This window comes from Melanostigma gelatinosum (genome assembly GCF_949748355.1).
Source record: "Melanostigma gelatinosum genome assembly, chromosome: 24".
NCBI classification, from domain to species: domain Eukaryota; kingdom Metazoa; phylum Chordata; class Actinopteri; order Perciformes; family Zoarcidae; genus Melanostigma; species Melanostigma gelatinosum.
In genome coordinates this window covers 7,562,176-7,574,077 of record NC_136657.1, presented here as the reverse complement: position 1 = coordinate 7,574,077, position 11,902 = coordinate 7,562,176, and the positions used below count along the sequence as shown (strand labels likewise).

Sequence of the window (11,902 nt, the reverse complement as noted above, 5' to 3'; positions counted from 1 at the left end):
CTTTGTATTAAGCTTTTAAATGAATTTACTTTCCTTTTATTTACCTTAAGAAGATTGTTATATGATTATAATACAACATGATTTTGAGGGCATATTTAACTGATGATTACAGCTCTGTTGAGTACAAACTAAAGGGCAAATGTAACATTATTTTGTCATTTTAAGGTGTTTTTTACCACTTTAAAACGCCTTAAAATGACACTTCTACAACGAGATAACAAATCTGATTATTGTGACCGTGACCGGTCTAGGCTCCCGTAGAAAGCAACGTTTTCCACTGCTGATTGGGATTTGTCCTGTTCTCCCGGCAATCAACCTGCATGGCATTTTACTTTCTCTTTCATTTCCTCTCCCCCATTGTTCCCGACTCCCTCCTCAGCATCTCCATATGCACTCGTTTCTCGTCTACGCCAGCACTCTGCTCTGTCGCTGCCCATTACGCGTCCCGGCCCTGCCGTGTGTCACGCCGGAGCCTCATTCCAGCTCGTCTGGCTGTGATTTGGTGGCTTTTTTTTTTTTTTTTTTCTTGTCTGGAAGCTCAAAGGTAATTGGCTTTGCCGTCGGCCTGTCAGAGCGGCCTTGCGGGTAAATGAATGTTGGGTGTCCAGGCGCTGCAAAAACAAACAGCCTCATACCTCCGCGAGCGTGAGGCCGGCCTGTCGGAACTCATCTGTCCTCGTCTTAAGAACCCCCCCTCAGGAAGATGAGGTGCATTTGCATCTAAATGGAATGTTGTTCTTCCCCTCATCCCCCCGTCTCTATTAGTTTGGTAATGACTTTGGCTCCGTGAGAGGAAATCCTTCCAGCGGCTTTAGATTGGAACAGAAACCTACACCTCGACACGTCTCGCGCCCGTCTTTTTCTGCGCTCTTTGCTAGTTTTTTATTGAACCTGACGCTGTCATCCTTCCTCTCTCGGGGAGAGGAGGAGGAGGAGGAGGAGGAGGAGGAGAGAATTCAGTCCTCCTGCCTCCCTCCCTTTAGTCAGCGCTCATGTAAAACACCATCACACTTGACATTCACAGGGATTATGTCACCTGAAGGCCCCGGTGGAACACTTGCACCGTGACACTGTCTGCTTCCTTGTTCCCCTGGAGAGATGGCGACACGTCTTCTTGCCTCGGGTCACGTTTAGATGCGCGCACGCAGCTCTCCTCCCTCAGACGCGGCTGCGTGGATTATGTGTGAAACCCACGCCGCGATACAAACATCCTGTTGACACACTGCATCACATCCACCTTTAGGGGAAATAGCGATTCTCGCAAGGCCCCGCATTATTAATTCATGTCCAGCAGGAGTGTGTCCGCTCGCGAGTTTATCCTCACCCCAACTCCCCCCGAGCCCCCCGTCCAGGTCCCTTCTCCCATTAGGAGGCATAATGATGCTGAATTATTCACCGAGGTTTGAATAATTCACGCCTGTTGACCGAGGGATGAAATGTGCCAATCTGTTGTCTTGAGCCTCGGTCTGGACCTTCCTCGTGAGGGGAGAACTGTCTCACATGATACAGGCCTTAAAAAGCAGCAGAGGTGGTTCACACTAAGACACGTGCACATGGTCGTCCTGGACTTTTATTTTGTCCTGAATTAATCCTAAAACAACAGTTCAAGCTTTGTTGCTACCTAAAAGAACAAAAAACAGTAATTTATTCTCACAGATAATTCATTCTATCACTTACATCAACCTTAAAGCGGCTATAATCAATATGTTTATATTAACATATTTATTGTGACATTCCGGTTAGTCGTCGCCGTCATCTTCCTCATCTGGGTCGTGACTCTCGTAGCTGTCCTCCGGGACGTAGTTGCCGGCGTTGTCCTGGTCGCCGGCGGACTCGTCGTCGTCCTCCGTGTTCACCCTCCCCGACAGGACGTCCTCTATCCAGTCCTCCAGCTCCTCGGGGGTGGGCAGGTCCTCGTCGTTGGACATGTCCAGCCACACGCTGTCCGCCTGGCACATGGGAGCACCGAGAAAGTCAAGGTGGGTTGATCCGCTGTGGCGAAGTCTTAAGATTTGAACCACTACTCACATCTGTCACGTTGACCACGCCGATCTGAGGTCTGAACAGGTCCAACTTGAAGGTTTTTTCCCAGTAAGTTGTCAGCTGGAAGGGGGCGAGACAAGTTAACTTAGACAACTTATCAGTGACAAATTGATTTGATTCTCTTGTTGGAGATGTGAAGCGAATGACGAGGCAGAACCAGAGGGAAGTCGTCGGGGTCGATCCAGACGATGCTGAGCTCTGGGTTGTTGGTGTTGTCTCTTGCCACGTCTTTCAGGATCTCCAAGAACTCGTAGCCATCTGGGGACCACAGAGCAGATAACCTGAGTTCAGCTGCAGGTGCTAATGAAAATAAGGAGGGAAACAACTGCAGAAAGACAGAAAAAAGGCACAGACCTGGATCTTCCTCCTCTGCAAACGCCACAATATGTATTCCGTCCATGTCGTCCTCCTGGGAATTAAAAAAACATGCAGTACTGCACCTGAAAACCGCTTCAGACAATTCTCAGACCGAAACTACTCACCCATGTTTCAAACATATTCTCTGCCCGGAGCTTCCTCAAAGTCGCCCTGTAAAGAGCACATGTTTAACCAGGTGTTAACGGCGTTGAAGTGACGTTTGAAGTGAAGGTCTCACTCGACCTTCTGTGCTGGTTGACGAACTCGACGATGTCCATCTCTGACAGAGGTCTGCCAGGCAGGATGGCCGGCTCCTCCATGAACGGCTCGTAGAAATTCACCTCGTTCATCTTGAGGGAGAGATGTTTGGCTACCTTAAAACACACACGACGGGGAAGGATTTCACCATGATGATACTCCGAAATGTATTATCTGATGATGCATTTTACAGTAAAAGCTCAAACTTGAAAACAGAAAAAAAACAAAGGAGCTAACTCCCATAATTTGGCTGTGTTGCAATTCATGAAAAGATCGTTGGGAAAGTGGGTTACGCGATTTGTTTAGAGTTAGATGAGAAGATTAATACGACTCCTGTGTCTAAATGCTTAATATAAAGCTGTTAGCTTAGCTTAGCTTAAAAACTGGAAACAAGGGGAACCTTCTAGCCGGGCTCTGCCGCCACCTCTAAAGCTTACTAATTAACATGTTATAGTGTTATTTAGTGAGCTTTAGAGGAAGTCACTGCTTCTGGACATAAAGTAGTCCTTCCCCATCTCAAGTCTTTATGCTAAGCTAACCAGCTGCTTGCTGTAGCTTCATACTTAGCTGTGATCTTCTCATCGAACTCTCTGCAAGAAAGCAAACGAGTGTCGGTCTATATCCCCAAATGTCAAGATTATAACAGTGTATTAACAAGCAGAGATCCTTGGATTAGGACGCTATGAAGGACTTACAGATTTATCAAATGTAGCAAAGAACTTGATGTAAGGTTGAAAATGCTCCGAGGCCTCCTGAAAAGCTTTGTAGTCTGAGAGAGAGAGAGAGAGAGAGAGAGAGAGATAAGGAACTGGCTGAAACCGAAGCAGAGAAAGTAAAGACAGATTCAAGTGTGTGACTTCATCATTCCCATTCTGCGCACATCCACAGCCCAAATCTACCGTCTGTGATCGAGGAGGCAAGCGGTGAAACGCACTCGCTTCATTCAATTTCCCATCGTGATGCTACTGTCCTCGCCCAAAGTGACAACGTCTCCCTTAATACAGTTGTATGCGCTTGTAACGCGCTGCTGGCTCTGCTCCCAGCTATAGGTCACGACCCAGGACCAGCCTATCTCTGGACAGAAATAGCCTCCATAATGAAACTTCATGCCACTGTCATATCGGACCACATAGCATCTTCCCTCTCTCCCTTTTTCTCCCATTTCTTTTTTTTTAGAGGCACTATAATTGCAGTGTGACCTATTAGACAGAACTAGAAGCTATTTAAAGGCTCTTGTGGGATTGAGAGCGCCACAGTCTGGAATCAGGTTTCCCTTTAGCATGGTGATGTAGCTCCATTAGCCTCTAGATCCCATCAGCGTCTGGGGAACACAGTGAGGCTGACGTTAAGAGGACAGAGGAACAGTGTAGATGTATTTTTGTTAACCCATCACACACTCCTTATGCTTGTTAATTCATGGAAACACAAATGCATTGATAAATCACGTAAAATAGACGCCGGCACGGGTTCGGTGGTAAACTAACGTGAATCTTCTCCCTTGAAGTAGCCAATGAGGCGGATGTCCTCCTCCATCCTCTCGAAGGCCCGCAGCTCCATGGCGTTGTTGAGCATTTCCACCGGGTCCTCCAGCACCTAGGGGGCGGTACAACACAGGTAAGTGGCTTTTACGGCTACGAAACGGTCAACAAATTTTGAAAACCTGCTTTCGCGGCGAGCCTTAGAACTTTTGTACCTTCATGCGTGAATAGGCAAATACTGTTTGGAAATTGGGAATGGCTGGCTCCGGAAGTGAGAGGCACATTAATTTTTCCTCGGCATGAAACTCTCCCGGTTAACATATCTGTCAAACTATTTAAAATGCATCCATGTAAAAATCCCTTTACCTTCAGGGGAAAAGTGACATGAAAGCTACTCCTGCTGAACCTTGTACTGCTATGAAATGCATCATTTGCATGTATTCTAATGAGGCTGCAGCTGTTAATTGCTTGAAGATTTCTTCTTTCAGTGGCTGCCAAGATTACGCATTCAGACTTTTTTTAAACAGCCGAACCCGATTGTTCACTCACATCCAACAGGAACTCCACGAGTGTGTCTGCTGAGAGCTCCCCATCGAACTCGATGACCCGGTCGTTCTTGAAGACGTACAAGCTGCCCACCTCCTCCAGACCTAATTCAACAGCAGCAGTGTGTGAGTTTAAGAAAGCTCATTACAGGGCTTCACGTTTTAGAGAAAGGAAGCATCGGGACAGGATTTTACTGAAAGTACTGATGTTGGATGGAAGCTAAATCTGAGTCCAGACATTCAGCATTCACAGAAATGCAACTGATGCTGTGGAATCAGGAGTCATACCCAGTTTTTTGGCTACTTTGGCATCCTTCTGGGAGTCCACCATCCCAAAACCGATGTCTTTGTTCTCCAGGACCTGAGCTGTGAGCTGGGCGGTCACACAGTACGTCAGTCAGCGTACAGTCATTGAAAGTCATTGCACATCTTAACTCTGACTGTGACCACAAGTCTACGTGATGTTTTGGGAAATCTAAATTCTTAGCAGCACTTTAAATCAGTTTACCATCTAAAATATTGCTGGAACAAGAGGACGCATGTTGAAAGCACACATTCATCTTAGGCAGGTTATCCCAAGAGTGTTCAACCAGAGAAAGTTCTGACTGCAACTCTGCCTGAGTTTGAACAAAAACGACGTCACGTGTGTCACACCTGTTGTGAAGTTTGAGGACATGATTTTAAAACGCTGCTCCAAATCGACATTGCACTTTGTCACTGTGCTACACATTCGGAACCACCTCGCTGAGGATCTCAGTCACTGTCCAAATGATACCACGTTTAAATCTAAAGGGTGTGTTAGGGGCTAATTAGCTAATGTTAAGCATGCTGTCACGCTAGTGTACCTTGATACGTTTTTATCTGCTTGACATCAGCATGTTAGCGATGGCATTGCGGAAAAAGAAGTTAAAAAGCTGTCTGCTAGTTCAGCACCACGGACAGCTCCACCGATTTATCAACACATCCTTTTCACACATCATTCATGATGGCTAAATTCAGTACAGTTATTCTATCCAGATACATGAATTAATTTGGGGGCTTTAATGATCTTTTATTTTATTTTATTTGATATGTATTTTATTTAATCATTTAATTATTTTATAAATAAATAATTTCAGTTCCATGAAGAGATTTAGTGGGTGTTACTTCCTCACAGCGGGGAATGTGACACTGAGGCCGACATGGGTCAGTGGTTCCCAACATGGGGGTCAGTACCCTGTGGAAGGGTCGCACGGTCATTAAAAAGCATAGGAAAGTTTTCTGAGTGACGACGTTTCCCACGCAGACTTTGCAGTCAACACTTGTGACCGTCTGTGTCCTTGAAAACGAAATCGCTTTAACCGTTGAAAAGAGAATCTGTGGCTCAGTCACTTTCTACGCGGTGTGTTTGAGCTGGCTGCTGGTGCTGCTGCTTTCTCCGGCAGTACATCTTTTCATTACAGAGCCTCTTGTCTCATACTTTCATCTCATGAATACGACAGGAAGGGACGCGAGTAGTTCTTTCTAGTTCACAGCCAGACAGTGAAGAGTTTTGGGAACGAGCTCTAATTAGCAGAGTGGCCTAGAAACAATCCCTGGATACAAGTGAAGCGCAGAGGAGGGCACATGTTGGGGTTAAAGTCACTGCTTTGTGCAGGTAAAACAGCAGTGAATCCATCTCCACTTGAAGCAGACAGAGGACGACCGAGGCGTTCAGTGTCTGTTTCCAACCAGGGGAGGACCACTGACTCTGCTGTGACTTGTTGTGACAGGTCAGAGTCAAATGAGCGAGGCAGTGTGACCCCTCTGGGATTTGAGCTGTAGCTCGCCAGCCGCCTCAGATATATAAGGGCGATGTACGTCACAACGCACACATCTTTACATCTATACCATTAATAAAAACAACTAATGGGTTTCCAGTCTGTGATAAAGCTCTTTGACTGGTTGGACCGAAAGCCATTTATTGATTACCTTTTCACATTTACACCTGCAGACTTAACAGCGGTTTTAAAATTGACAAAAACAATGATTTATTATTGGATTACTAACATTTAAAACTGCATTATCACCACATAGAAAGGCACTTCCAAAGGGATTTTCACAACCTGGCAACCCAAAAGCACTAACAAATGATTTACCAACCATAAAGGAAGAAAAGAAAGTCTGTCTCTAAAATGTAGAAAGAGTCTAAAGGACCATCTTTTAACTCCTCCGGCTCTCCTCCTCCTCACCTCCAGCACCAGCTCTGTCATCTGGAAGCGCTTCTGCAGGCCCTTGCTGGCCGGCAGCGGCTCGTGGTAGAACAGGCACAGCAGGTCGTATCTCTTCAGAGCCTTCTTGTAGTTGCGCTCGCTGACGTCCAGCACCCTGTCCCTGCCGTCGAAGTTGGGGAACTCCAGGCCTTCCTCGGCGCTGCAGAAGAAAACCAAGCAAAGGCAAAGGCCGGACAGCAGGGAGAGCCACAACTGCTGCATCGTCGGGTTTCGGGTTGTGGAGGCGTTCGCCAGCCGGGATAAAGTTGGCAGAGAAATCAAAGTACCTCTCAGGGCCCAGCTTGAAGAGTGTAACGTATACCGTACACAATCTAGATTTGATCTCTGTTACCTCCCCAGCAAATATGAAATATTCTCACAAATATCTCATCCCTGTTTTCCCTCTCTCTCTGCTTCTCTCTATATCTCGCCCTCTCCACCTGTCTTCTGTCTCCTCCTCTCTCTCCGTCACTCAAGTCTTTCCGCCGCAAATCTCCCAGGAGGGTCTTTCTTTCCCCCCTTTTTCTCTCCCGGACTGAGAAACCCATCCCAACGGTCCACGGACAATTATCCATGTGACAGTCATCCATGTCCTTGACATAAATTCAGAAATAAGAAAAAAAAGGAACTGCGAGAATTTCATGAGCCATTTAATTTGCAATGATGCTAATATATGTGCATTGGAAAATTAGATATCATGCTATGAAATGAATGAAGAATTAAACTGCATTCATTTAAACAGACTGATTGTGAATGTGAAATAGAAAAGACAGATTTTCTGAGGAGCATCCCTTTTAATGCCAATTTGAGCCAGTCGTCCAAATGTTACGGTAACCTAACCTGTAACTTAACCTCGTTGTGCGCATTACCGTAATGACGGCATTCAGCCCGAAGTAACAGATCCCAGATCCGCGCTTTGTTTCTCCTCTCCAGACAGAGCTGGAGAATAGAATGAAAGATGGAGTGCTTTTGTCTGTGGAGGTTTTTAATGCTGTTGCAACTTTGTGTTTTATGTTTGGTTCCCGCGTCAGGTAATGCACAGTCAAACAAATACGACACGTGGAACCACATTTAAATGTGGTGAGACTTTGTTGCTTTTAGTTCCGCTGTAACTACTTGAGGGAACTTCTGATGTTGGGAGTCATTCATCACTTCACGAGCTAAGTTAGCTAACTAGCCTACGAGCTAACCGTACAAACGTTAAGGTTGGAGTGGTTTAAACGTTTCGCTTACAGTAACATTGAAAAATATAAATGTAGGTTTATTATAAGGTTTGCATTCATTGAGGCTGTGTGCGGTTTTGGTAACAAGTTAGCTCAGGCTAGTTAGCACTAACAAATGCTCTGTCAATATTTACTCAGACGAGAGAGTAAGTGGTTACAAATCATACACTGTGTGGAAAAGTGAATAAAAACTGACAAATGCAATATATTTGAGGTATTTGTAGGACACTTGAGCTCCTTGTTGAACCACTAGCCTTTGGGGCAGCCTCACGACCCAATAAACTCTCTTCCTAATCGGATGTATCAGTCACGTGACCCTTCGGTAAATTCTAAGATCGGTCCGATATAAACATTTATTCTGACACCGTTTGCCGTTGCTTCCAGGTCAACAGTGGAAGAAAATTAAAGACACGATTTCCAATGCAGTTAAAGGGCACGCTGCGTGCAACCCTGTCAACTGTAGCTGCCATTTAAGGTGGGTGTGATGCCATGATGTCTTTGCTGTTCCTTAAACATTATACCTTCTTATTACAGGACAAGGTTAGATCAGTGAAGATGGTCGTTGTACCTCGCATGCATTTTTTTGCGTAAGCAAGCGTTAATTATATAATGTGGATTTGATCCGTTTCTGACCCCCAGGGTCCTACAGGACGACTTGCGGCCCTTTAAAGGGAGAATCTCTGAGGATGTCATGGCTGCGACAGTCCAAAGAGGGGTGGGCACCCACTACCAGATCGTGGGACACAAGCTGTACAGGGAACACAGCTGCATGTTCCCCGCCAGGTAAGGAGGAAAACAAGTGCTTGACGTGACCCCTTCGTGATGTTTGATCACAGAGACTGTATATCCAGTGTTATATGTACACACAGCTGTTTGTTTGCGCTGCCTAAATCTGCCGTCTGTTTTCAGGTGCAGCGGGGTGGAGCATTTCATCCTGGAGGTGATTGACAGGTTGCCCGACTTGGAGATGGTGGTAAACGTGAGGGATTACCCTCAAGTCCCCGGCTGGGTGCAGCCGACCCTGCCCGTCTTCTCTTTCAGTAAGGTCAGAACTCTGGGCATCACTTTTACTCGCACATTGGAAAAAAAAAAAAAACACTCTGGTGTTTATTAAAAGCAATAACTGGTTTTGAAACGTGCGTGTTTGATCTGAGCAGACGGCGGACTACCAGGACATCATGTACCCCGCGTGGACGTTTTGGGAGGGAGGGCCTGCTGTGTGGCCCATATACCCCACCGGCCTGGGAAGATGGGATCTGATGAGGGATGACCTCAAAAAGTAAGGTTTTATTTTGGCTATTTAATGGCATAAATCATGAATTCACAGCAGAAGAAATGGATTAACGGAACACAGCGTGACGTGTGTCGTGGTAGATCTGCTGCACAGTGGCCGTGGAAGAAGAAAGAGTCCAAAGGGTTCTTCAGAGGCTCCAGGTCAGTCCTGCGACTTCATTCCGTTTGTTTTATTTTGCAGCAACATACAACAATCGCTGTCTTCTCGCCACAGCTGGCGGCAAAGCTCAGGCTGTTGAGTCGTTCTCTTCTCTGTTTACGTTGGCAGGACCAGTCCAGAGCGGGACCCTCTGATCCTTCTGTCCAGAGACGCTCCCGAGCTGGTGGACGCCGAGTACACAAAGAACCAGGCCTGGAAGTCAGAGAGGGTCAGTCATGCTGAGACCGCGCCAGGGCCGCATACAAACATGATGATTACAAAGCCACTGTATAAGATATCGTGACTTTCCTGTTATATTCCAAAAGGAATCTTGTGTTTTTAATCTGTTTTTCTGTCTGTTTTAGGACACACTAGGGAGACCCCCGGCCAAAGAAATCCCCCTGGTCGATCACTGCAAATACAAGTAAGCCGAGCTGTTGATCAAGAAGGCAGCTCGTTCGACGGCAACCGCTTCACTGAATTAACGGTCCCACCCGACCCTCGTTGTGTCCTCCCCAGGTATTTGTTTAACTTCCGAGGCGTGGCGGCCAGCTTCCGCCTCAAACATCTCTTCCTCTGCGGCTCCCTGGTGTTTCATGTGGGGGATGAATGGCAGGAGTTTTTCTACCCTCAGCTGCAGCCCTGGGTCCACTACATCCCGGTCAAGCAGGACCTCTCTGACGTCAGGTACCTCAGCTAGCTGTGATGAAAGGAGTCTGGCTTTAAACAGAGAGCATAGATACCGGCTTCAGTTCCCGTCAGAAAGGGCGGTCTGATGAGAAGGTAAAGTGGTGAAAGGATTCTAAATCTAAGGACTAAAGACATACTTTTTTAGTCTCATGAATGTATGTCGGCGTCATCCAAATACATGTGACGGCAGTAGAAACTACCACTATCAAAATCTTGATATGTCTTCACACGTTCTGTCTCCGCAGGGAGCTACTCCAGTTCGTCCAAGAGAACGATGCCGTCGCGCAGGAGATTGCCACGAGGTAAACGGGTCTTTTTTTGGGGGGTTGGAGCAGCTCTGTATTCTGAAAAAGGTGAGTGATGAAGTTTTCGTTTCCTCTCCCTCCCCACAGGGGTAAGGAATTCATCCTGGACCACCTGCGGATGCGAGACGTGTCCTGCTACTGGGAGAGACTCCTCACCGAGTTTAGCCGCCTTCTCAGCTACAAACCCGGGAGAAAGGACGGCTACAACCAGATTGTCCACAAACCCGGCAAGACGGAGCTGTGAGAGGGAGACTCGGCGGGACCGGGGCCGCTGCGGTGAAGGGAGAACTCTAGAGAATGAATGCAATCACTGCACCACAACGTATTTCCCCCACAAGCAGCGTGACATGAAAACCTGCTAACTCGACGCATAATAAGCTTAGTGCCTTCCTCGAGTAAAATCTGAATTGACCTTAAACCTGCAGACCGCTTGCCAAAATCCAACGAAAATACCACACACCTTAAACTCTAAATACATGAAGTGTGATGTTGACTGCTGCTCAAACATCCGCAACGGACGTACCAATAATAATACTAGTTACGGGTGCCACGCTGTTACATATTTAACGCAGTCTATTGTATCGCAAGGGTCACCTGGAAACTGGGACGCTGTGGTTTGCACAATATGGAACGCTTATTTGCAATTTCTTCATCTGGACTTTTTGTATGTCGAAAGATATGGTTTGTATTCGACATCCAACCTAATCCTGCAGAATTAAAGTGGCCAAAATGTGTATATGTTGGGGAGGCACTGCCCTCTACTGGACAACTGAGGGAACTCCTTCACCAAGTGTCACCAGGACACCATATCCGTGTACTTTTCAATTTACTTGTGTGTTGCAATTGTGACGTCAACGTCTGCAACTGGAGGGGTTGTGCCTCATGTCTAAATACCTTCACTAAATGCCAACAGTACGCAATAACGACAACAAGGAAATAGTCATTTGATGTGTGGAGTTTCAAAGAAACGCGTATTGTTTTGTACCTTTTTGAAAAGAATGTCTTGGTGTTGAGAGATAGCTGGTACGGGATAATGTTGGATATGTTGTAGTATTCACATTGTGCTGTGAACAAGCAGACTCTCACAGATACAAGCTTGTTTCTCACACTGTCGTTGACAACTGTGGTAAATACGGTCCGTTTGTGTGTGTTTGACCAAAAGGCTGTGATGACCGTTGAAGTTTTCTGTTGCGGCTCGTGCTGCATTTTTTCTGTTTGTATGCAAATAAACAGTTTGGTTCTTAAAACATCCCGGACCCAGATCTTAATGTCGCGAGGAGTGCACATCACGTGCAGAACAATAGTTAGTCCTCCACCGACAGGGCGGCGCTGTTGGCACA

The 11,902-nt window shown here is 46.4% G+C and overlaps 2 protein-coding genes across 5 annotated transcripts; one reads left to right on the top strand and one right to left on the bottom strand.

Moving 5' to 3' along the window:
- Positions 1-1,739: 1,739 nt before the first annotated feature.
- On the bottom strand, positions 1,740-7,134 carry LOC306797150 (calsequestrin-2-like; the record flags this gene model as incomplete). Its single annotated transcript, XM_079296349.1, has 11 exons — positions 1,740-1,949; positions 2,029-2,103; positions 2,201-2,301; positions 2,398-2,452; positions 2,526-2,571; positions 2,644-2,774; positions 3,354-3,427; positions 4,143-4,251; positions 4,686-4,786; positions 4,970-5,054; positions 6,892-7,134. The coding sequence occupies 11 exons, from the start codon at positions 7,132-7,134 to the stop codon at positions 1,740-1,742; spliced, it is 1,230 nt and encodes a 409-aa protein (XP_079152475.1).
- A 719-nt stretch (positions 7,135-7,853) lies between these two features.
- poglut1 (protein O-glucosyltransferase 1) lies at positions 7,854-11,812 on the top strand. Of its 4 annotated transcripts, none has more exons than XM_079296730.1 (11): positions 7,854-7,943; positions 8,520-8,610; positions 8,775-8,918; positions 9,045-9,180; positions 9,293-9,414; positions 9,510-9,569; positions 9,697-9,796; positions 9,933-9,991; positions 10,087-10,254; positions 10,503-10,559; positions 10,650-11,812. In XM_079296730.1, the coding sequence occupies exons 1-11, from the start codon at positions 7,871-7,873 to the stop codon at positions 10,804-10,806; spliced, it is 1,167 nt and encodes a 388-aa protein (XP_079152856.1). In that variant the 5' UTR covers positions 7,854-7,870; the 3' UTR covers positions 10,807-11,812. The 4 variants fall into 4 exon arrangements, with proteins under 4 accessions (XP_079152856.1, XP_079152858.1, XP_079152859.1 ...); XM_079296733.1 differs by lacking the exon at positions 7,854-7,943 and adding an exon at positions 8,041-8,126; XM_079296731.1 differs by lacking the exon at positions 7,854-7,943 and adding an exon at positions 8,215-8,281.
- Positions 11,813-11,902: the final 90 nt, after the last annotated feature.

Excerpts from the sequence above, each read along its gene's own strand:
- poglut1 (XM_079296730.1), top strand. The coding sequence starts at position 7,871 with ATGGAGTGCTTTTGTCTGTGGAGGTTTTTAATGCTGTTGCAACTTTGT. Across the intron at positions 9,181-9,292 it reads CCGTCTTCTCTTTCAGTAAG|ACGGCGGACTACCAGGACAT; the intron begins GTCAGAACTCTG and ends TGATCTGAGCAG. Across the intron at positions 9,797-9,932 it reads AGGCCTGGAAGTCAGAGAGG|GACACACTAGGGAGACCCCC; the intron begins GTCAGTCATGCT and ends TGTCTGTTTTAG.